General features: G+C 44.0%; 1 protein-coding gene across 7 annotated transcripts in view; it reads right to left on the reverse strand.

Annotated features, from left to right (window-relative positions):
* The window catches only part of arid4b (AT-rich interaction domain 4B), a 36,861-nt gene that overhangs the window by 4,226 nt on the left and 7,710 nt on the right, over positions 1-24,925 (reverse strand). For 5 of the 7 annotated variants that reach the window (XM_068567515.1, XM_068567512.1, XM_068567517.1 and 2 more), the window contains exons 3-21: positions 20,990-21,100; positions 17,707-17,772; positions 17,326-17,416; positions 16,364-16,443; positions 15,903-15,994; positions 13,802-13,943; positions 12,352-12,431; positions 9,511-9,587; positions 8,017-8,165; positions 7,855-7,927; positions 7,221-7,315; positions 7,012-7,109; positions 6,493-6,691; positions 6,176-6,390; positions 3,039-3,221; positions 1,950-2,034; positions 1,656-1,863; positions 267-1,523; positions 25-135 (exon numbers count right to left, since the gene is read on the reverse strand). In XM_068567515.1, the coding sequence (XP_068423616.1) occupies positions 25-135; positions 267-1,523; positions 1,656-1,863; positions 1,950-2,034; positions 3,039-3,221; positions 6,176-6,390; positions 6,493-6,691; positions 7,012-7,109; positions 7,221-7,315; positions 7,855-7,927; positions 8,017-8,165; positions 9,511-9,587; positions 12,352-12,431; positions 13,802-13,943; positions 15,903-15,994; positions 16,364-16,443; positions 17,326-17,416; positions 17,707-17,772; positions 20,990-21,100 (3,412 nt within the window). The remainder of the gene's footprint in view (positions 1-24; positions 136-266; positions 1,524-1,655; positions 1,864-1,949; positions 2,035-3,038; positions 3,222-6,175; positions 6,391-6,492; positions 6,692-7,011; positions 7,110-7,220; positions 7,316-7,854; positions 7,928-8,016; positions 8,166-9,510; positions 9,588-12,351; positions 12,432-13,801; positions 13,944-15,902; positions 15,995-16,363; positions 16,444-17,325; positions 17,417-17,706; positions 17,773-20,989; positions 21,101-24,925) is intronic. The other 2 variants (XM_068567518.1, XM_068567519.1) reach the window with 2 other exon arrangements.

Here is a 24,925-nt window from a genome sequence, read left to right on the forward strand (position 1 = left end):
CGCTCCATCTACAGCTCTTCTTACCTGTTTTCCTATTCTTTTTGGGAGGCACACCTAGGCTCTTGCGGTTTGGCTTGTGTTTCTTTGAGGGTCCACCTGCTGGTGCTTCCTTCGGCCGCTTCTGACTCACAGAAGCTAAAAAACAAATGCAAGGAGACAGTGAGGAAGCGAGCAATGTCAATGTGTATTTATTTCAGATTTCATCTTTAGGAAAAAATATGAATTCAGTCAAGGAAAAACAAGACCAAATGAGCTTTTACTTGTACCTTTGGACTTCTGCTCGCTCTCCTGTTGGCTGCTGCTGCTCAGCTCCAGACTGCCACTGCTGCTGCTGTTGCAGGAGAGGCTGACGTCGAATGCCTTCGAGGGGGAACTTGCCCCCTCATCCTGAGGGAGGTCCTGCAGCTCCCCGCTCAGACTCTCCACTTCCACTGTGCTGCTATCCGTCTCACTGCGCCCTCCTGCCACTTCCTCTTGCGTGGGTCCTGAGGGAAGAGCGTCAGAAACCGTCTCTGAAGGCAAGGCGGGCGCTACGGACGGCGGCGGGGAGGAGGAGGAGGAAGGCTGCGCTGGACCAGAGTCTTCCACGACACTGCCTCCCCCTGACGGCGACTCTGGCGTTGTTGGGGGCGTGTTGAGTACAGAGTTACTGCCACTGCTTGGACACTCCTGCAGTTTGTCGTTCTCCATTGGCTCCTCCAAGGCTTCGTCCTCGGGTCCAGCATCCTGTTCGATACTCGGCTCCTCCAGGCACGGGGGCACAGGTGGAGGAGGAGAATTGGCGGCCTCTGTGTCCGAGTCAGAGAACAACTCTTTGAGAGTCTGCTTCGGCCACTGGGCCTGGATGCTGGACCACACGTCCTTTTGGCCTTTAGAGCGGACAGCCGGCCTTTCCTCTGCGTTCCCAGACATTTTGGCCCTCTTTTCAGGAATCTCCCAGAACCCAGCTGGTCGGCCACCTTTGGTCTTCTCCTTCATCCCGTTGTACTTCTTGGAAGGCGAACTTTTGGGTTTTGGCCGATTTCGCTCACTTTCCTCAGTTTGGGACTCGGCCAGCGCCGCACCCTCGTCATCTGAACTGCTGCTAAATGAGGCCCCCCTCTCCTCCCCGGGTCCGGCAGCTCTCTCCTCCAATTTCCTGGGGGAGGCTCCAGGCAACCAGTCGGCACTCCTGGTGTTCCGGGTCTTCGCTTTAGATTGGCCTTTCGGGGTCCTCTCCACTGCACTGTCAGATTTTCTCTTCCTGTTGCTCTGCTCTCCCTCCAACTCCGGTTGACTTTTGCGCTTCCCAACGTCTGCGCTCTCGGAACCGACTCCTGATTCCTGGTTCTTTCCTGAGACTGGAGACGGTTTGGATGCTTCCGGAGGGGCCCCGCTCTCCAAGCACTCTGACGTTTGCGGGGCCTCTGCTGGGGCTTTTCTCGGGCTGCCTCTGCAACCGGGGTGATCTTCCTCGTTGTGCTCGCCCTCCTCCTCCTCCTCCTCATCATCATGCTCACTTTCGTCTGTGGACATCTCCGAGGCTGAGGTAGACGAGAAAGAACTTCTGTTAGTTTCCGCAGAATATCAACAGCATAATTAAACCACTTCAGTGTGACACAGTCCTAAGCTGCAGTAAGTGTGCATGAGGACTACAGGCTAATGAGTGTTGCTACCTTGCAGGCCATTGAGGATAGAAGTAATTTCTATAGACTTGACTGGAGACTGCTGAGTCCCTTTGTCCTCACCCTCGTCCATCTTGGAAAAGACATCCTGACTCAGGCGACACTTGGAGCGTGGGAGGCGGTTAGCGTGGGGCGAAGGGCCGAGGCCTTCTCTGTCATTGAGCCTCTCCAACCTGTCTCGCTCCCTCTCAGCTTTGTTCTGTCAGGATGGAACACAGTCAGTGATTCTGTTCATGACATCAAACCAGGCTTAAGTTGAAAAGGGATCACTCTCCAGTCTCGTACCTTTATCTTTTTGCGATGCTTTATTTTTGGTACATTCTTATTGGCTGGGCGCACAATCTTTTCTGCCTTGATCCATTCATCATATCTAAAATCAAGTGCAAAGACAAGAGACATTTTCATCATCAGATCTTTGAAAGGAGCAAAGAATCATCCTCTCACACCACCCACCACACAGACACCTCTACTGTCTGACCCCAACATGTTGCTGTGACACAATAAGCCTCAACAGCAAAGGAAGAATACCCATGGTGTTATGTGGAAAAAGACAAACCTTTACGATGAAGAAAGAAACAATATTAACACCGACCACCACACAAATCATATTCAACAAAGTTCCAACAGTACCAAGGTTGCTACTTAGGTTGTATGAGGAAAATGAAAAGTTTCACGACATCGCACACGACAGACACAATGCAGAGAACATCCCACTGTCTTTTATAGAGTGCTAGAGGACCACACAACAACATTGAGACAATGAAATGCTAGTTGCACTAGTTAACCTCTGTGTCATGGTACCCTAACACTCTACTTAACACTGCATTAACCCTGACCCGCTGGGGAGGGGGGGAGAGGGTTGAGAGGTAGAGGTGAGTGTAGCAGCACTTTTGTTGGCCTTTCAGAGATCCAAAGGGTAACATTAAAATCATATCATCTTGTAGGATCTAAAGTAAGTTGTTTAACTAGAAACCACTGGTTGGCTATGCCCAGAGTCAAATTGGTTCAAATTCAGCCTGTCTGTATTTTTAGTTGAGAGACAGACAGCTGGGGATTAGGGGGGTGGGGGCAGACAGACAGGGGATTCAGTCAAAACTGAGTGAGGGAAGCTGAGGAGTGATCCACATCAACCCAACACTTAATTATGTTCCTGCCACTAGATGGCCCAGTGTTCTCCATAATCAGAGTACTGACCATGGGACTGGATTAAGTGAAGCAGAATTGTGAGGAAGGGATGTATCTGTTATTACTGAGGGATGCCCATGTAGCGGTGATCCCTCGAGCTGAATTAAAAGTTAAGAGATGTATTTTTTAAATATTTTTTTTTAGGGTGAATATAGACGTTAGGTGATTTCTCCCCAGGTCCTGTCTTACCTGACGTTCCAGCCACAGTAGTGCACCAGGTAGAGCACCTCTCCCCCCTCCACGTCTGCCTCTTTCACAGTGGCCTCGTACGTCTTCAGATTGCGGCCTCGCCCATACCTCACCTGCACCTTCATCCCCGGGGGGTAACACTCAAACTCCTCCCCTTCCTCCCCCTCCTGACTGCTGTCATCCCTGCAAGAAAAACAGTTCAGCACTTCCTGGCCCTAGGCTGCCCCAAAGAGCACCACAGAACCCCACCCACAGTCACCCGCCCCAACTCTGCTACCTGCTGCTAGGAAGCCTGTTGTCTAATTAATTTGGTCCACCCTTGCCTTCCCTGTCCCATTACAACACTAGGCCCTCACCTATACAGAAACATAAACTTCCCATTTCTGTCCTTCCTTAACTGTAGTCCAGTGTAACCTACAGCAAACTGCAGTATAAACAACTGTTCATTTGAAGTATACCAGTCAAAGAACAGTACATTGGAGTGTACAGTAAATAAAACATTCTGCATGGCTAAAATCAATCATCTTGCATGGGAAATAACACAACTATAAGGCTATCTAACCCTATATCCACACACAGCAACATACTTGGGATTCTCACTCTCTCTCTCACACACACACACACGTACAAAACACACACACGCACACACGTTGTAAGAAACAAAGCAGCCACAAGGAGGAGCTAGTGGGAGACAGTCAGGAGATGTCGAAGCTGGAGGGTATACGGGCAGTGCAGGAATGCCAGTAAGTGGTTTAGGCGCAGGGGCCACAGAGGCAGGTTAGCAGCAAAGCACAACTTGGCAGGCAGTGCAGCAACTTAAAGCAAGACTACAGCGCGGAGAGGAAGCACGACTACCAGATCCAATTTGGCTTGCTGCCACAGAGAACAGCAACAACACAGTACTCCACACAATCCCATCTCATACCTAACTGCTCAGAGCATGTGCCTTCTTCAGCTAATTCACAACACACCACAATGAAGAAGATGCACTTCTTTATGCAGCAGTCCTGCTGCAAAAGCCCAAAGCTGCTACCGACCGGGGACACGCTGGACGTCAAAAATGCAAAATGTTTTTTTTCAAAACATGCTGGACACGAATCATTTCAGTGGAGATTTTCCACCCCTCAGTGATAAATGTGGTCACGAAATACAAACAAGCACAGTTACGGTAATAAACACTGAGATACAACACATTAAGAGCTGCAACAATTGGTTGAATAATCAGTTAGTCAAGCCACAGAAAATAATTAGCAAGTACTGGATATTGAAAAATTATTCACTGTTTAAAAAATAAATTAAAAAAAGCCAAATACTTGTTGGTACCAGGTTGACAAATGTGAAAATTTCCTCTTTTTTTTCTCTTTTAAAATAGTTATGTATTTTGGGTGTTTGCAATCAAGACATTTTATGACATCACCTAGGATTTGATGAGCTTGTGGCGGGCATTTTTCACAGTTTTCTGATGCGTTATAAACCAAATGATTAATCAAAAAACTGCCAGCATATTAATAAATCAAAATAATTTTGTAGCTGCAGCCCCAAAACAAAATTATCCAAAAGCCTCACTTGCGTCAGGAATTGTAATTTCCCTCAAGTGCAACTTCAGTCAATGTGCATGGTTTTATGCAGTCTAACGTCAGCAAAGAAAGCCCGGAGCACACGTTTCAACAGAGCAGTTGATGAGGATTCATCAAAGAAAAAAAAGTAAATAGTACTTAAGCAGTTACTTAACAATCACTGTTGAGTTTCCTTCTATATAATCACTTTTTCCCTCATTTAGGCTCATTGTAAACCAGCTCTCGTTGGCTACAAACAGTCGGTGCTGCTGGAATGAAAATGTGATCCACACACACTGCAGGTCCACCGTCCAGATTACAGGCTGTAAACACTGAACAGGACTGACATCATCAGGAAAGATGCGATCGGCCTGCAGGTTGTCTGCCGTGTGTGTCTGTAAACCCTCATGCTACCACATAATCTGCCTGGACCACTGATGCAGACAAAGCTAAAGGATAGGGGAACATCTGGATTGACAGAGACTCCACTCACGATGGTAATTTTCACGCTCACACATTAGAAGCACAGAGAGGGGGATCCTCAGAGCAACAGTGTGTGATAAGAAGTTGTGCGATTCCTCCAACCAGACACACAAAAACCTGTCGTTTCTAGCACGTCCGCAGTAGACCAAACATCCTTAACACAAGTGTCAATGGTGGGTGGTGGAAGGTGAACAAATAGGAGAGTATGATCCAGACGCTCTGGGCACGAAACAATAGCTAACTGAGACCAAACCACACAACGTCCCGGAACTATTTTACATTATTCAAGTTCCCTTTTTCCTCTAAAAAGGTTACTGCCTCTGAAAGCACTATATTGCATCTAGTGTGCTAATGCATAAGTGACAACACTCACACACATGGAACATTTAATAAAGCTGAACATCGAAAAGCCAAAAAAAATTAAGAGAAAAGACAGAGAGAGAGAGAGAGAGAGAGAGAGAGAGAGAGAGAGAGAGAGAGAGAGAGAGAGAGAGAACCGAAGGGTAGGAATCAAGAAGAGCACAGCCATGTTGTGTGCACTTAGAGGCTGGCTGCCGTCAAATTCAATCCCAGCCAGCAAAGAAGAGAGTGAGAGAGAGAGTGAGAGAGTGAGAGAGAGAGAGAATAACAGAGAGATGATGATAATGAGAGTGAGAGAGCACAGCATGACATGCCAGGTGAAACATAGCAGTCCGGCTTTGGTGCTCTAAGATGTCTCTGCCAGCTGATGCCGACTAAGCCACGAGAAATAATAATAGCACAGACGGCAGTGGGTAAGAGCTTAGTTAGAGAGAGAGAGGAGAGCTTCCCTCTCTCTGGTTAGCAGGTAGAGGTGGATTGTGGGTATACTGGGTATTAGTGTCATTAAGGTCAGAAGGGTCGCTGCTCCTCATCTGCTAATGGTCTTTTAGATTTCTGCTGCCACCAAGGAAAGTGAATGCCTCAGGTCCTTTAGTCTGGTGAAACGTTTAGGTGTTTAAGGTCCGATTGAATGTTAACACACTTTCCCCATGCAGGAGCCCTGCACGGAGCATGTGTTTGTGCCATGAGGATATCTTTACCACCCTGGTGGAGGGACCATCCTTTCAGACCACCTACCCAGAGTTGTCTTTGCTCTCCTGCTCCTCGTCCTGCTCCTCCTTCACGCTCTCAGTTCCGAGGCGAGCCGTCGACGAGCCCTCGTCTGCGTCTCCCTTGAGGGGGCAGTCTTCCTCGGGCTCGTCCTCCTCGTCGTCGTCGTTCCCGCTGTCCTTCCCCTCAGTTATTGATGGTTCAGGCTCCGTTTTGGTTCGGACCAAATCCGGCTTCTCGTCCTTTGAGAGAGGGATGATTCCATTATAAATCAACAAGGGAGGCCCGGAGGGAATTCATCTTACAACAAAGAGTTGAATCAAATAGTAGTAAGGAGAATGCACCTTGCAGACGATTGACTGTGTGCTGCAAGGGTCTCCATCCACCTGGGCTTTCTGCTCCTCCGAGCTGGAGGAGGGAACAGGCGCTCCCCCGGCCTCGCTCTCCGACTTCACCTCCCCCTTGGGAGCCTGCTTCAAAGGGAGGTCCATCCTGAAGGTGATGGCGGTGGAGGTGCAGTATTCCTCAAATCCATTGAGGTACCTGGGAGACAAAACATAACTCGTCAACATATGCTGAAAAAAAAAATTCTCTGCCCCTCTCAAAGATCTTACGTCACTTATGGCACTACTGAAACGTTATCTTGTAAAATATAAAAGTTTAATTTACTCTTGAGGAACTTACAAAAAAGAAAGAAAAGGAGGCTGTGTAAGTAGTGTAAAAGACATCCAGATGAACATTAAAAGAATAAACAGATTATAAATTGCTTGTCAGTCCTGGTAAAAAAACCACAAAGAACTACAGAAACAAAAGCTGCAGAGGTAAAAGCTTTGAGCAGCTGTGGAGGCAGTGCCTGTACGTACTTGCGGTAAGCACATTTGACATTGTAGCCAGCGGCTGAGTTGAGCACCGGGATTCCCAGGTCCTGATAGACTTGCTTCCAAACGGAGCCGCTTTCAATCTGCTCAAACACGGACAACAGGGGAAGACAGATCCAGAGTCAGTCAACATCAAAGCGAGACAAGTGCGACCAAAGTCCCGCTACATTGCGAGCCGTCACGGTGGCACTCACCTTTTCGAAGCCTCCCAGTTTGTGCACCAGCCTGTAGAGCTTGAACAGGTTCAGGTTCCTGTAGCCCAAAACAGGCCGTTTGTTGATGGGAGTTCCTGAGGAGGAGAAACGCGTCACGGTTATATGGTAGACACAAAGATATAGTTTAAGTAAAGCAATCTCCTGAAAACAGCTTGGGAATCTGAGTCTGCATCACTATCTGGGAAGTGTTTTCAACAGTGTTGAAGGAAGTATTCAGATAATTTACTTTAAAACAAAGTGTACTCCTTTGATAAGTAAAGGCTCTGCATTAGCAAAGCCGCGTGAGTAAAAGCATTATTAGCATAATGTACCATAAGTATAAGTAGCCATGCTGCAGAAAAAATGTCCCCTTGGAATGTTGTGCTTATTTTAACTATTTCATATACTTCTGAGTTGTTTAATGAACACTATATTTGTACATCATACCTTATAAGCTGATACTGCAATAATGTTTCTCATTATTTTGTTCAGCTAAATTAGGGCTCTCTCTTGACGTTAAAGACTGTTTCACAAGAAGTCCTACAGTCTAAAACGGCTCCTTGAATTTTTAAAATAAAATGTTTGTTTTGAAGAAACCCTTAAAACATCAATCGTATCTGCACTCTGAATTCACCTCTGTCTTCCATGAACTTGTAGAGCTGCTGCAGAAAGTTATCCCGCTCCTCTGGGAACGGCTCCACTTCCTCCTGCAGACAGGAAACAAGTAAGTTTGAGTGTTTTTTGTTTTACTTGAGAGGTTGCGAGGATAAGAGAATGTGTAGGGTTCCCCCTTTACCTCCTCCTCTCCGCCACTGGCATCTTCTTCCTGCCCTTCCTCTTCCTCTTCCTCCTCGTCCTCGCTGCTTGAACTTTCTTCTTTGACTTCTGTCTTCCAGGTGCCCGGCACGACAAACTGCTGCAGGAACTCCAAGGCTGCATCCAGAGCTGTCAAACACACAACGAAATATTACATTTACACAATTATGACCGCACCCAATGAGCGCCTGCTGGCATTCTGCTTGCAAAACTCCAGCTCAGCGAACAGAGATGAGAAATGAACAAATGCTTCAAATGAAAATAATAATATGAATCAAAAGAAACACGGGAAATGAACAATCCTTCTTTGACTCAAACCTCATAACATGTCACTTGGGGTGTGCGTATACACATGCATCCCAGATCGATTAAAGTGATTCATCTGATTAAACAAGTTGGTATTTTTTTTCTTTTTCATTAAATCACCTTTCTTTAATGAATATAACTCCTCAGTGCGTGACTCCCTTAGTGTATGGCAAACGGGAGAACAAATTGTTTTTTGACTGCAGTGAGAACATGTTTTCATCCAACTGTTGGATAAAACCATGTTGTGAATTTCGGATAGGATTACATCTGACTTTTGGACTTTTCATCGCTCTGGGGTTATTGGAAATGTTGGGATGACACGAGTCAGAAACAATGGAATGTGGCTATACAAAAAGTATAATACGAACAATATTAATGGAGCCTGATCTTTATCTGCAAGTGTGCAGAATTTACAGATTTAAACAGAAAAAAAACTCCATTCTAATGTTTTGTTTTATTCAGGACAGAATATAGAGAGGCAATCAAGTTGTGTAATATACTAAATGAAACCAGAGCATCTTCAGACAAAATACTAACAATCGATTTTGGTTCACAAAAGCTACTTTGCTAATACAAATGTTTTTACACAACTGTTATTATCAGCTTGTATTAGATCCGTACACAGAAATAGGACAGTATGAAAATAGAATTTGACATGAACATGACAACAAGCAGCCATAGGAAGAGAACAAAGAAAAAGAAGTAGACTGCGTCACTGCAAATACGCCTGACAGATTTTCAGAGGCATTCAGCCACAATGTCACAGGTGGGTTTAAGTAGCATCTAACCACCTCGGCATCGCTTGTAATATGCGTTTGTAATTCAGAGAATATCACAGTTGTGAGTCAACCACCTGTGAATAGCGGTTTCTTAACTGTAATTATGAACGAGTGAGAGCTCTGCAGCAGAAAATCAGGGGCACGATATAAAAAGCCTGGTGAGGACTTCAAATAAAAATAGACTCGACAGTGACAGGAGCTCTCAGCCGCTGCATTCCCCAGAACAAAAAAACTAAACCTCTCATGCCGCCGTCTGTCTCTCGCTGCAGCTCACTCTTTCTGCCAAAAGTGTCAACATACAGGCCAGCCCACAGATGTCGAGGACTAGGAACATGCTGTGATGTGCGCCGGTTCCTTGAGATTCGCCTTTAGCTTGAGTTTCAACTCACCTGGTTTGAGCCCTGCGTCGGCTTTTGGAGGACAGTCACTGTTCATCTCGCGGATGTCCTTCCGCAGCACCGTGTAACTGTGAAACACAGCAACTCTTGATTAATGTGTGTGTGTGTGCAGAGTGTGTGCACCGCAACAAGTATGACAACATCAAGCTTCAGCCATACGGGGGACCAAGTAAGTCGGATGCTGAGCAAAATCTAAGCAAATGTTTGTTTATTCCCGGAACCAAAGTAGTACTATGAAAACAACCTCAAGGTCTTGTTAGCTTAACCACCGGCAGGGGGAGATTTTCCATCTTACTGCAACGACAAATGTGTCGAAATCTGAGCAGACGTGACGGCATTTACAGCCTACTTTCTCACAACATCCCTACAGCAGCTGGGCAAAGTGTTGGTGATTTGGCAGATATATGGATCAGTGGAGCTCGTAAGCTGAAAGCAGTCAGAGGCTGCTGTCTGAGCATGCCAGAGAGACGATTTGCTGTGGTATCTGTAGGCAGCTGAGCTGATCCAATGACTAGATTTGTTATGGATGGAATGAAATAAATAAATAAATAAAAAAGCAAGTATACTGCAACTGAAAGAGCTCATAGAAAACAGAAACATTAGTTCAACATTTCCCTTTATAGTTTGTTTATTGGGTATGTTGGTAGTACGTGTTCCCACATACTTGTCTGTATGGAGATCATTGTCATTGAGAATATTAAAAAGGAAAACAAGACTAAGAGTCTCCAGCCGCTCTGTGAGGCTGTACTCAAAACAGCGCCGCTTTAATGAAAAATATTCAGTTATATGTGAAAAAATAATGAGTATGAATACATACTTACAGCTATTCACTATTTTTTTTATTTTGCGTGTCATTATAAATTTAGATTACGTAATTAGGTGTGTAGATGTATCAATATACTGAAACTACTCGACATCACTGTGGTTAATGTGAAGCAATTACTGAATGAATTTTAGGTTCCACATGTTATGGAATATAGTGATCAAACGGTAGTTGTTTACGTTTATGACACCTGCACAGACCCGTTTGCGAGCCGGTCAGACAAGAAAAAAACAAAAACAGAAATGGCTTTGCTTTCCATTGTTACTACGGGAACCAGATTTGACTAAATAGGAATTGTCACTTCCTGAAAAACTCCCGTCTCCCCTTTCGACGTGACCTTGCATTCCCTAAAAAGAAATGTTTTCGAGAGCCATTTATTTTTGAAAGGCTTGTGGAATGGTTATCACGAGCGTCCAGACGGTGTGAGGACGCTGACCGCCGGCGCTGAGCAGGAAAGGTCACATGGCTTATGGATGTGACCCCTCTTCATAAAAACAAACTCACACAGGGAGCAGCAAGTTAGCATAACTCCCTAATAATAGATGAAAAGAGGCTGCCACGAATGGTGAAACGCAACCACAACAACCAACGACATGTGGAGAAAGAACGGAACAAGAAACGATGGAAGAACCGCAGCTTTACTGAAACGAGGGAGCGGTCTGATTCTGGTGTCGATGCGTGGGACATTTTTTAATTCCATCACATTGCAGGATCTTAGCAATGATTACATGTGACACGAAATCACAGAGACAGGATTCAACTGATGATAAACACTTCTCATCTTTGCTATTCCACCAACATGGAGGCAAAAAGGATTGGAGAGAAACAAACCTGGAAACCTCGTTAAGGATGATATAGATTTTCCGACTTCTTACATTACTATTTGTTGCGTGTACCCGTGGATTCACTGTGTTGATTCAGTTTTCGAAGCAATTTGCAACACAAGCTATCACAGGGCTGCCGTGTTCAGAGAGGAAATACCCCACAAGTGTATGACTTCCAGGTCCCCTCTGATTTATCATCTCTTATCTTATCCCTCCACCCGACTATTAGGCAAAATATGAACGATAAGAGGGACTCTTGACACTACGTTTGCTGCAAATGTGTCTTCAGCTGCAGAGTAAGGTTCGCGCTGATGAGTTACGCTGAGAATCCATTAAGGACTGCGGGCACAAGGCTGCTCTGTCACCAATGAATTCAACCAAATAGAAAAGTAGACTTTGGAACAGCGAGCAGAGACCAGTTTAATTTGTCGGGTGTGCGCGCACACGCACTTTAAACTACCAGCAGAGTGCCGGCTCCTGACAGGACTTCTTACTCAGATTGCCACAGACAAAACAATCAGGCTGTGTGGATCCACGCCGAGGGCGGGCTGCAGGGAAGCTACACTATAGTAGCTCAGCCGTAACTTACAGCCTCAGGACAAATAAAAACACAGCCATGCAAGAACCGGCAGGGAAGGCACAAGTATCTCATCTCTTATTGAGAGGTTATGTCCTTCTGAAGCCATACAGTAAACGTGTCATTTGAACATGCAGTTAGATGGTCACCACAATAAAATGTCACTTGGCACGGCTCCCTTTAATTAATGGGACAACGCAGAGATTTGAGTGGAAAGTTCAAAGCACATTGCATCAAATAAACAACAAAAAGGCATGAAAAAGATATAAAGGCGTAACAAAAATGATGTTGTGCAGCCAAGTCTTACACTTTAGTGCTTCTTTTTCTGCAAAGGGTCACTGCTCATACATCCAATTAAAACCCTTTCATCTCCTGATGAGGATGTCTGTAGTTGTACAAGACAATTAGTTGATTAACTGACTAAAAACTGACTAAAAATAAATCAAGAGCGATTTAGAAAATGTATCCAGAGGAAATGGCAGTCATTTACTTCCCCAGTAGAAACTTAAGCTGACATTTTTGTTGATTAAACAATTACTTTCAAACATAATTGATGGATTGAATGATAGTGATGTGGTGTGGTTATCAGCACACGATTGATGACTCACAATTTTCCATCCTTGAACGAGCGGACGAAGATGTTGTCCTTCTTCACAGTCACGTCGTCGTGGCAGTCTGGGGAGATGACCTTATTGCACAGAAACAAGAAACAGTCAAGAGGTCAGTAGAGGTGATAGTGAGAGAGTGAAAGTGTGAGAGTGTGTGTGTGTGTGTGTGTCAGTAAAACGGAGGAAGGAAGGGGGAGGTGTCAAAGTTTGAGTTAATGACTTAAGCAATTTCAGGAAAAGGCCACGCTGACGGATTACAGACATTGTCGTTTACGAGGGACAAAACAAGTGCGTGGGACGAGGAGCGATGTGTAAAGGGGTGCGTGCACGCTCACAGGATGCGCTGCTGCTGTTTACCAGAGTCCAGGAGCACAACAGTGGGAGTTGTTCCAGTGCCAGGGTCTAACCCACAGGAGGCAGCACTGCTGTTATGGAGATTTAATTTCCATCAGGAGGCTGCCTGCCTGCTCCTGCTCTACACGCGCGTGCCAACAGGGTGGATGCTTTCACTTCAACACTGTGCTGTTAGCTCAGTCCTTTCTCTCTGTGACACAAGTGCTGCACCGCAGACGTGCAAATAAAAAGCATCCAGCTCACACATGTTTCTTTTGACTTTCATTTCACCGTGTCTCTGAGGAGCACATTATCTGTGACAGCCATGCATCATCTGTTGCATGAAACGTCTACCTGCGTACTGCTCCACCCAGCTGCAACCCGGACCACCCTCTCCTCCACCTAGTGCAGGGACGTTTGTACGTACGCACGTCCGTATGTATGGACGTATGTATGTATCTAAACAGTGATGGGCTACAGTGTGACATGCTTCTCCTGGCTGTCACAGGGAGGCAGCATTGAGCTCAGTCAACTGCAAGCCAAGAACAACAAACCCTGGAGGCGGGCCTTGCTGACTACACAGTTAAAGGGACAGATTTCCCCCACCCTCTCTCGTTCTCCTAGTTCTACTTGCAACACTTACAAAAACAAACAACGCCTGTCACCATTTCACTGTGTGCTAACGCAGGCTGGGAGTTATGGGTGGGTGGAAACAAATGAATTTGAAAGGACATATAAACATCACACCGGTGTTTGAGCTGCATTGTTGCACACATCAGGAAGAACAAGACATGACTTTTCTTTTTTTTTTCCTTTCAAAATAGGAGTTGAACTGTTTTGCTTTCTGAAATTTTTCAAACTACGAAAGGTAGCCAGCTTCTGCAAAACGTTAGTCTCATTTAAAAGAAATGAGCAATTTAACCACAGCATCGTGCACTTTTCCAATATTTGATGAGTGGTGTTACGCAAGAATATAATCCTGCTGAAGTTACATAACGGGGCGTTGAAATGAAATGGCACAATGCTGTGAGTGTACTGGAAGACCGGCCGCAGTGGTTCCTGTTTCTTCACAGCGATGGAGCAGAGAGCAGTGAATGAAGGGAGACTATGAGCTCACCAAAGCAGGATACCACGTGGTCTTCTTCTTTTCCCCGGCGGCGACCCCCTCCACACAGACCACTTTGCCGAACAGATCCTCATTCTGCCGCTGGTCGCTCTCCTCTTCCTCGCTGGAGGATGAAGACAATTCTTCTTCTTGGCTGTGGGAGATAAGGGCGGTTTTATTCAACAGTCTGCCATTCAAGGTAGGTACAGTGAGCAACACATCTGGTTGACATTTGATTGAGAAAATGTTGTGCTGTTAAATTGTCTCCATTTTTAAATAAAAGCCTCGCACTACCGTTTTAAACAGAAATAGCTTCTGGTTGCCGGTAGAGCTAGACAATATTGTGTGTGCTAGTGTCTTTTAATACAGACATAGGATTCCTGCTGACTAATCATCTCTTTCATTTAACATTAAAAAGATCTCCAACTAGCGATCCATAGCACAACGGAGCATTTTAGTTGTGTAGCAGGGTGAAACATAAAGCCAGCTTTACTGATGAGCTCCATCATTAGGATCAGTGTAGTGACGAGTCGGCTCGTTCTCCGCCGTCTGACTGTCTCCCTGACCAGCAGATAGACGGCCATGTCTCTGAGTGAACGTACAAGCAGCAGCAGCCAAAGAGATCCACCGCCCTCTTTTTTATATCTCACTAGGACTGCTCTGAGCACAACTCTATGTTCATACACGCACAGACACATGCACAGACACACACATAGAGTTTGGCAAGATTCATGAGCAGTAAATCAGCCAGTCTGTTACCACTACAACAACAACAACAACAACAACTACTACTACTACCACTATTACTACAGCACTTTAGAAACTCAATGGGGAAACTTCCTACAAATCACGTGGGAATAAGGTTGCTTCACCTATATTGTAGCTGGGGATGTTTGACACTAACCTTTAGTTCCTTAACCCTTGATTTAAAAGGAATAGTTTGACATTTTCGGAAACCTATTTGCTTACTTTCTGAAAGTCAGATAAGATGATTGACACTACTTTCATGTCTGCATGCTGAATATGAAGATAGAGCAGTCAGTTAGCTTAGCATAGAGACTGTAAACCAGGGTCAACAGCTAGTTAACGCAGTACCAGCACCTTTAGAGCTCACTAATATATACATAAAATTGCATGTGCTTTATACACAACAAGTATAAATTGTCAAAACAGCGCTTTGTGGTTCTATTGGGCTGGGAGCAGTAACTTCTCCCTATTTCTTCTGGAAACCTCGCACAAAAAAAACAAAAGATGCCAGTCAGTTGGTTTGTCTACCTCTGAATAAAATCAGGCTCTCTATTTTTCCTGTTTCCAGTTTTTAGACTAAACTAAGCTCATTGCCCGCTGGCTGTAGCTCCATATTTCACACACAGACAGAGGCATCAATCATCTCATCTAACCACGAGCAAGAAAGCAAATATGTTGCAGTCTTATTTTTCCAGTAATGTCAGTCCGCTCTGTCTTTTTCAATCCTTGTAAATTAAGAATTAAGACACTATAAGAGCGCAGGAAGACAGGTCCATGGTGTTAATGTGCAGCTGGGACCGACCCACGTCAATATTACATCAATGTTTAGAGTAATATTGACTTTTCTCTGAGTGCCATTAGCAAGGGGTGTCAGAGAATGAGATTACGTAGCAGAGTGTCCTCTTTATAACAGAGAGGAGCCACAATTATATCCGGCGCCAAAAAGCCCTCAGCAGTTCCTATTCCCAGGTGAAAACTCAGCATTCTCCCAGGAGCAGGCATCAGAGCATAAAACACCCACTGGAACATTTGAGTCAAAGAAGGGGCGGGGGTAGAAAAGATCATATTCAGCAGGACCGGGTCGTGCTCGCGCCGCCGCTACATCCCCGCGTGATTAAGGAGCTGGAGGAGGAGGGCAGGCTCTCTAGTTTCAGGTCTCTGGCGATGTTTATAACGGGGGGGGATGAAGATGAGAGTAAATCTTTCATTTGAACTGCTGTCAGCAGGCTTAGAACGGGGGAGCCCGTTACAGATGACTGTGGATTGATACAGAAAATCGCTCGCCGCCAGCATCACAGTCTGGCGATATATTAAAGTATAATACGAGCCCTGCAGGACGTACAGAAACGGGGGGGGTGATACTCACATCGGGTTCGATCGTCTGCCGCGGTTGCCCTTCTTGCCGATGACAGGTGTGCCGAAGTGCTCAGGGTTGGTGAGAGGGAGTCTGTCGAGTGTCTGCAGGGGAGACCAACAACAACAAAGAGCCTCAGTGTTACCCTTGTCAGACACCAAATTCTAAAACAAAAGATGTATCTTGTACACCTGGAAGAAACTCTCTTCGTGGGATCTAATCAGTTGCAAACGGAGGGAGTTTTGTATCTTGGCAAACTTGCTGCGATATCAGTTTATGTTTCCTGGAAAGGTATCGCAGCTAAAACTCTGAATGCCAACGTGGGAACATTTGTGAGCCGTGTTTAAAATGTGAAAGTTGTGCGATTGTTGGTGACAAAATTGGATGACATTAAAAGTAATATGAGTTTTGCCTCCCTCGAAAGCTGAGTGATGGAGGCTGGTATAAAAACTGCGGGTCAGCACAATACTTGCCTCGCTCTCTGCAAAGTGACGTGCTCCTTTCAGGCAGAGAGAGGAACGCCTCAGGGTCTTCTCGTCGCCATCGTCAAACACTGCAGAGATGAGAGGCTGTTAGACTGCTGTACGTGGGACGGGAGTCCCCAACAACACACACTTAAGCACAAATAAATGCCGGTCTCGTTTCCAAACTGGCTGCTTCTTTCCAGCAGTTTTTAACTGTTTTATTGAAGCTTTAAGTACCCTCTGATAGACACGGAGTATACACATGATAAAACAAAAGAGACGTAAGGGAAGTATCTGAAGATTTACTGATTTCTTTATTTACTAACCGATATCAAATCTTCCTGGACATAATATTTATCCTATTAAATAACTCAAGGAGCCTTCCTTTTGCTTTCAGAAGTCACAACTCTCCAAAAGATAACCCAGATGTGTAAATCATTCAATCCCATTAGTCATTGCTCGTTTAAATTTACTTGGCGACAAGAATGAAGAAAAAAAACAACCACTTGAGGCAACTTCAACAGTGACTCATGTTTTTGTTGATGAATGAAAATGTGCCACGACGAGTGTTTCGAGACAGGAAAAACTCCATGGGCTCTCTTAAGGGACGAGCAGCTGCTCGGAGGCAACAGATCTGAGCAGCAGTCTGTACTCTGCATGCTTCGGATGATCCAACACTCGAACTGTTTACTCTTTGCAACTTGCAGAAAATGCAAGAATTATTCAAAAAGTTGAAATACAATTTGAGTATTTGCTGCTTTCCCTTGTTTTATGCATTTGTAAATACTTTATATATTTGGATTTTCGGACTGTTTGTTGAACAAAACAAGCAATTTAAGGAAGTCACTGTGGGCTCCTGAAAATAGCAATTACCTTTTTATTTTTCACACATTATAATTGACATAAAAGTGTTTGTAAGGTAGCTGTAGGGAGAGTACACAGGGGAGAGAAACAGTTTGCGACTGACTTACCGACAGTATATATACTAGCATCGTTCAGCTTATTGATTGTGGCCTCCTGGTAAACTCCATCCTGATTCTTCACCTCAACAACAGCTCCCACCTGTGGGACGGATACACTGCCGTTATGTGGCATCCAAATGTGCTACTAATGATAAATGGAATCAATGTGTTTTTAAGTAGTGAGACAAGAATATTACTAATAGAAGAATCATAACTGGCTGAAATAAAACTACAATGCACTTCCTTTCTACACTCACTTTGGTCTCATAGACTGAGCCACAAAAAGACTAACTAAAGTAATCAATGATAATTAATGATGCATGCATGTTATGACAATGTTTCCAGCTGACTGTGAGACGACGTCAGCCTCCTCCGGCTTTCCTGACTTACCTTTAGAGGTCCTTTGATGTTTTCATCATGAACCTCAGCTGTTGTCAGATCTGGCTTAAAGGTCACCTGGAAACAGGGGGAGGAGAATCAGTAACGAGGATGAACGAATGATTCCCCAGAGGCCTGACCGGGACACATCATCCACCATCTCACAGTGGCAGCAGGTCTCTGCCAATACATAATGGCGACACACTGATTACAACAATGGACTCTTTCACGCAGGTTTGTTGCCTTGGATCCGAATCAGCTTTATTGGCCATGCGTGTGTACGCATTCATGGAATTTGATCTTGGCATCGGTGTGGTTTGAGACAACATACTAGTAAAGACTTCCTCGTGTCGGTAGGCAAGCAGCAGTGTGTGAATATTTAATGCAATGGCCTCGTTGAGTGACTGACCCCCCCACTGCCAACTGCGCTGCCGCATCTGTTGGAGAGCCAACTGCAGTGGATTCCTGTTGCGACTGTTCGGGCTACACTAACCGACCCTCCCCCTCTGCAACCGCGGCCTCCTCTAAGTGAGCCACAGTAGATCATAATCTGATCATGCTGTGGTAATCTTGCATCTGCATGGCGACCTGGCAACACTGAGTGACAGAAAAAACACCCACAAGGCAGGCAGTCAAGCACATATTTTCCAAGGAGCATGTTGCAAAATGCGCCGAAGCAGCCGGAATCTGTTCAGTATAGCAAATGCCCCTCCTTGCTTGATATTAATAGCTCATGTGCTCTCTCCTCGGAGTAATCTTTCGAGAGCATATGAGAGTAAAATAGTAGCATAATTTAAATGGAAAACTGGCTTCGCTTTTATTGACTGATTTAGTTTAGAATCAGCCGGCATATGAGGGCAGAAAAAGATGTTAATCACCCCCATCTCAGAAAAGAAGCCTGCAGGTAACAAATTCAGACGCCGCTCTCACCAGTCGGTTTGAAACATAACAGCAGCAGAGACGGCAATCAAAGTGTCGCTCTGAAGGCGGCATCAAGACAATGAATGAAGGAAATGCATACTGCAAGAGGCTGTTAAATTGTCATCTCATAAAATTAAATGGCAGAGAAAGGAGTGAAAAAAAGCTTCCCGAGGCTGAATTTTACCAGTTATGGAGATAACAACATTGCTGCCCGGTGGAAGAGAGAACTCCCTCTTCTTCTGCGGGACAAGAAGGGAGCTCTGCACCTTCACAGACAGAGGATGCCTCTCGCTGTTTAACAGTTCAGCTAGAGAGCGTCAATAATACCTGGCCATCCTGACAACCTCCTAACTGTGAGCGTGGTTGCTGCACGGGTCAACCACACGCACACAGTGTACAACCACTTAGACCCAACATTAAATATTGGAATAAGATATGAAACCACAGTTCTGATCAAATAGAGCCTTGAGCAAATGTATGACGTGACGTGAATAGGTTTGTCAGGAGCTCACGGTCCATTACGTTCAAAGATCCTTTTTATCCAATAAGCCTAAAAATGTTACTGTGCTGCCGGCAGTTTAAATGTACTAAACTCAAAGTGGGAAGTGAAAATTCTCCCAATTTGAAAATGCTCAGTAAAAAGACATGATCCCCAGCTAACAACAAATAGACTGTTCAACTGCTTAGGGAAAACTTAACGGCAACTCCAGTTGTTCCACTTATTCTCCTCAACACAATTGCTCTCCTTTCTGCTCCTGATTAATCTAACGTTTGGCCAAAAGGGACATTTCTAACTTTAGCGTGTTCACATTCACTTTGTGTCCTTGTAAATCTGCACCTTTGTACATGTATTTCCATTGACTTTGTTTGCATTAATATTGCCTCCAATTGCTTTGTGCCCCAAAGTATAATGCAACTAAAGGGGCAAAGAATTCCTTTATTTACAGGCTAAATATCACTTTCTTTAAGTGGTCTGGTGGAGAACAACAAACAACACTTTAATACTCTATTAATTAGCCAATGCTTTAAAAGAGGACATTGGTTTAGCAAAAAAAAATGTATGAGATTTTTTTAATTTAAGCGATTCCTTTATTTGCATTCTACAGTGAAATGTGAAAACTGCTAATAATGTACTATGAACGTTGAATATATAATATTCTTGACACAGTACTTGTTATTGTACCCTGTTGGCTGATTAAATGAGTGCTGAACACGTCACAGTGAGTAATACTGACATGGTGCTAATTCTAGTGTGGCTCAACATCATAAATAAGAATGCCACACTGATCTTTTACTGGGCTTTAAAAATCACTGAAATGACACCAGCGCCATATGCTGCCACCATCGACTTTGTTAAACAAGCACACAGAGATTAATGAACCAAAGAGCTAAAGAGGAATCCATTACAGTGGGATATTCAGATTCACAACAACCGCTGAATAATTGCTATGTTCTCCGTTTGTGTAACCGAACCTCAGTCATATTACAGCTACCCAAAAACAAACCCACACTCGACCAATTAGTATGGTAATTAATTTATGGGATGACACTACCCTATTAGCTTCATTTTAGTCCACAATATCCAAACTAAGAACATCACATGGTTTACGTTGGCGTGTTGTCTGTTTCTGTTCGTGAGACAAAAAGAAACGTCATTTGATTTCAGCTGGTGCGCCAGAATGGCAGCACGTCGCTGCTCTTTTGTCTCGACGGGGGGAATTACAGTGCATTGACACAGTAAAAAAGGCAGTATCTAATCTTTGTTCCACACGCACACGCACACAGAACGAGAGACAAGTGATCCGTCTCTATTGTATTAACCAGATGCTTTAGCCCCACTGGGAAATGAGACACTGTACTACGTACATCATGCCATGCCTTCATCAGCAAGGCATGAAACCAGTAGGGAAACGGCAATCGTGCCGTCCCTGCGACAACATTCGAAAGCGATGGCCCCCGGAGGGGACGCCTGTGGATGTGACGGGTACCTGGCGCGCCAGACCAGACCCTGCATCTGTCACATCTGGGGCCTTGATTGGTGTTTCAGCTACATGAGCAGTACTAACAACCTAAAACAGGTGGTGGGTCTCTAGCATGTAAGCAACACAGATGGATTTTGTGCAACATCAGAGACAAGAGCATCATTTAAATGCACAGTCCAAGAAACTAATACGAGGACTTTCTAATCATGTTTTGGATCTTATGAATGTGACAGTGTCCAATCCGCTCTGGATGTACATTACAGCTGAGCTGTGTGAGCTTGATCGTTGCACAAAGACAAGAGCCCCTCGTCCTGCTGCAATCCACTTCACACACTACACAGAGACAATACATTTTTAATTTTGGATCACAGGCACTGTGAAATGTGACTTACCTTGGCCTTGACTAGCCTCTTCGCTGTCTTAATCTTGGCCTCACAGAAAGCCCCTCGGTACTTGGCACTAACATCCGTCCCTACTGTCAAGTAGGGGGGCTCCTCCAGAGTCTGAGGAAATAAAAATAAGAAACCAGTGAATTCAAAGCTATTTTTCCATTTATTGATTGAGATATCTATCTATCTATCTATCTATCTATCTATCTATCTATCTATCTGGATAGATATAGATATATAGTTTACTGACACAGGTGTATTCTCACAGCTAAGGTGGAAGGACACACATTGAAGCTTAACATTGTGAGGCCAGCTATGCGAAACCCACCCGCCTCAGTGATTCATCCACAGAAAACACATACCATCTGCTCTGGGTTTTGCAAAACAAGCCTCTAGAGGAGCGAGCAAAAAAGGCCACTTCACTACTGCTTTGATGAGTACAAAGAAGAAGGTTCTTGACTACAAAGAAGAAGCTATTCTAAACAAATAGCACCATCCTGTGTCATCAATGGATGTTTATCAAACCTTTTTTTTTTTTTACCCCCCTCAAGAACAGATTTGCGGAGAGTCAGGTACAAAGAGAAAAGAGACTTTCAGTGTGAGGATGAGGGCAGAAGATATTTGTAGTTCATGTAGTGTACAGATGGATTTACTGAGGGTGCTTCTCTAAGGCTCCACTGAAAATGCCTCACCTAACAGAGATATATTTAGACCCACTGTGTGGGCACGCTTCCTGTTGACAGGACACATCAAGACCAGATGCAACATGTCATATTTGTACTTCACCTGGCCAACACTTGTGGGTGTTACTTAAGGAAACCATCAACTCCTCCTCTAATGTGCAAGCTACAAATGTACCTTTTTTTTGGAAGATGCACCAATTAGGGCATCAGCCGATAGCGAGTACCGGTCTGATACCAGTGTTTCATTAATAAGCATTATGCCTCACTGTGTGGAAGGGACTCGGTTCATTCGTTTATGTGTATTCCAGCAACAGGTTTAACTTTACTAACTTTGTAACTTAAAAATTGTAACGTATAAATACATGGATATAAATTTACTGAATTGTTGTTTTTGAGTAAAATAATAAATCATAAACCACAACAAATATTAACATTAACAGAAGTACAATTAAAAGTGTAACCTTTTTAATGCAGCAAAAGAAAATTTGTTAAAACATAAATAAAAGTTCAAATATAGTATATTGTATATATAGTATTTACACATAGAACTGTACTGAATAGATCGGCTGTATTGTAAACCGATATCCAATCCAGCTATTAGAGTCATTATCAACCTAATCTCGGTTACGGTGCAGCCCTGCCTCTTTTTTTTAGCAGCACTAAATACGAAAACACATCTCATTTTCTGACTGGATGAATAAAATGTATTCATGCAAAGGGAAATCAACAATTCAACATCAAATTAGCTGCAAGACTCACTACAGAAAGACGGCTCTGTTCATTTAGCACTAATTTCTTCAAACACGTTGTTGTGCATATTGAATTTTACACTGCAAGTTAATTACTTGTCAAACTCTGTAAGACACCTTTCTTATACACACTTTGAGAGATGCATATCAAAACATACATCTTGCTTTTTTCTACACAACAGCTACAAACTACACTAGTGATGTCAGAACTTAACACTGAAACCAGCTGCTGCAGGAGTCCTTGGCACGAACGTACCACTTTAAGGACTGAAATGGTAAAAAAGCAATATGCTGGTTTTATCATCCTAAATCGATCCTGCTCCCATGGGCTGTGGGTAGGCAAAAATAACTTACAGTACTGCCTTTGTGTAAACCCTTAAACATGTTTGTGTGGCACAGGAACAAACCTTTGAATGGCATGAAATATATATATATATATATATATATATATATATAACAGAATATATATATATATATATATATATATATATATATATATATATATATATATATATATATATAACAGAAATTCAATATTAAATGACAATCAGGGTCACATAAACAAGATGAGGAATCTTGTGTCACACCTAAACTGCTAATAATGCACAGTGAAATTCACTGCAGATGCATGAGCAACCAATTATCCAAATTAACGAAAGGGTTGCATATCCCTCTTCAATTTATTTGTTACCGGAGCCTCAATCTTACATGATCTTATCTGACGGACCACTTGAAACGTGTCGAGATTTTATCTGACAGACCACTAATACTTGTTGGGATTTTGAGCCACAAACCGCAAGGCCAAAAAAAATTATCTATTATACGAGATATTGACTTAGGTGAAGATTATCTGGATCGGCAGACTAGGAGACTATGGTTTCTGAATCCCTGGTTCTTTGATAACACCCGGGGCTCACCTCAGCATGACCCACTTTTATTTAATGGTTTGAAATTAACGATCATCACAAGTCATCATACAGAACAGGCGTTTGGCTGTTAGGGTGATCAAAGAAGAAACACAGTGGGCTGTATATTACAGATAAGCGTGGAGATTTGCCAAGTGGAACAACCATCTTTGTGATTTTTTTGCTGTTGTAAAGATGCCTCGTCGACTTAAAAAGTAGTGTTTCACTTAGGGCTGTAACAGTAGGTCTACAGGACGTTCAGTTTGGTTTGGTATGCCACCCTTGGCTCGGGACGTCCCTTTTATGTCTGCTACTCGCAAGCACGATACAGAAATTATACTCGGAAAAGTCAGTTCACCAGTTGTTTATCAGCTGCAGCGTGCTAAACGGCTTGGCCTGTACCAAACCAGGAATGCTGTGTACCATTACACCCCTGGTTTCACTTTCTTTTACAATCTTGTATTGTAATGAAACTTTTTACTTTTTAACATAGTGAATGGGTTTATCATCTATGATCTAATAGTGCAATAAAATAAAACCAAATTATTTTGGGATGTAACTACAACGATGCAACCCATAAGAATAAAACAAGTTAATAACAATGAATGCAAATACAAAAATAGACAAGAAACCAGTTTGCTAACAGATGGACAAATTGCATCTTCCACGTGAGGAAGGTCATGGACCAGTCAAGCCAGGACAGACCACCTCTTCTCAGGTGTCTCATGGAGTTGGACAGATGGGATTCAGGGGCCGAGTTCGGAGCGTTTCAGCCTCCAACTCAGATGAACACCTCATTAGTCTCTAGTGTGATCTGGCCTCAACACCAGCTGCCAACACCAGGTTTACATGACGCGGAAGCCATTTCCATGAGCTGACCAGCTCTCTTGTCAGCCGCGGCTGCAACACAAAGCTGAAGTGTTACTTCTGTCCACCACTTTTTCTCCTCCTTCATACCAATACTTGTGCTATATACGCCTCCTGTTTGCCTCCTTTACTTTGAGCCTGTTCCTCTTCTCAGAGGAAGAGTCATGCCCCTGATTCATCGAGGGAAGCTTGGGTTATCTTGACAGCTGTGGCTGCCAAACCACCCTAGTTTAACAAGGCAGGGGTGAAAACACACTACTGAGGCCAGACATATATTTGTCACGCTCGCATGCCAACACAAACAGAGAACAGTTTGTTGTTTCCACTAATAATGCCCCACCTCCCTGTATTAAACTAAGCCATCCCTGGATCAGATCACACTACAGCGATCTGGAGAAAAACACTTCTTTTTAACCCCATCCCTTCTGCAGGCAACCACCAATATAAGATGACTAAGCTCAGAGAGGCGGAATTCCTGTGCCATTGTGAGGCGTAACATCCTTTCACAGACTAAAAAAGAGCTAAAAAAAAACAAAAAAAAACGCCCTCCCTCTTCCCCCCACACACACACACGTCACAGGAGCTGCTCTCATCCAAGATTGTGTCACAGAAACAGCAGAGCAGTATTTATCATAAGCGCTACTTCGGCTTCTGCGTGCACGGGCCACCATAACGCTAATAACAGTGACACAATAAAAAACCAGCTCTCTGGCTATTCAGCTAGTGCCACTGATA

The sequence above is a fragment of the Clinocottus analis genome, unplaced genomic scaffold (assembly GCF_023055335.1).
Source record: "Clinocottus analis isolate CAN_PGR_092001 unplaced genomic scaffold, fCliAna1.0.p SCAF_8, whole genome shotgun sequence".
Lineage (NCBI taxonomy): Eukaryota > Metazoa > Chordata > Actinopteri > Perciformes > Cottidae > Clinocottus > Clinocottus analis.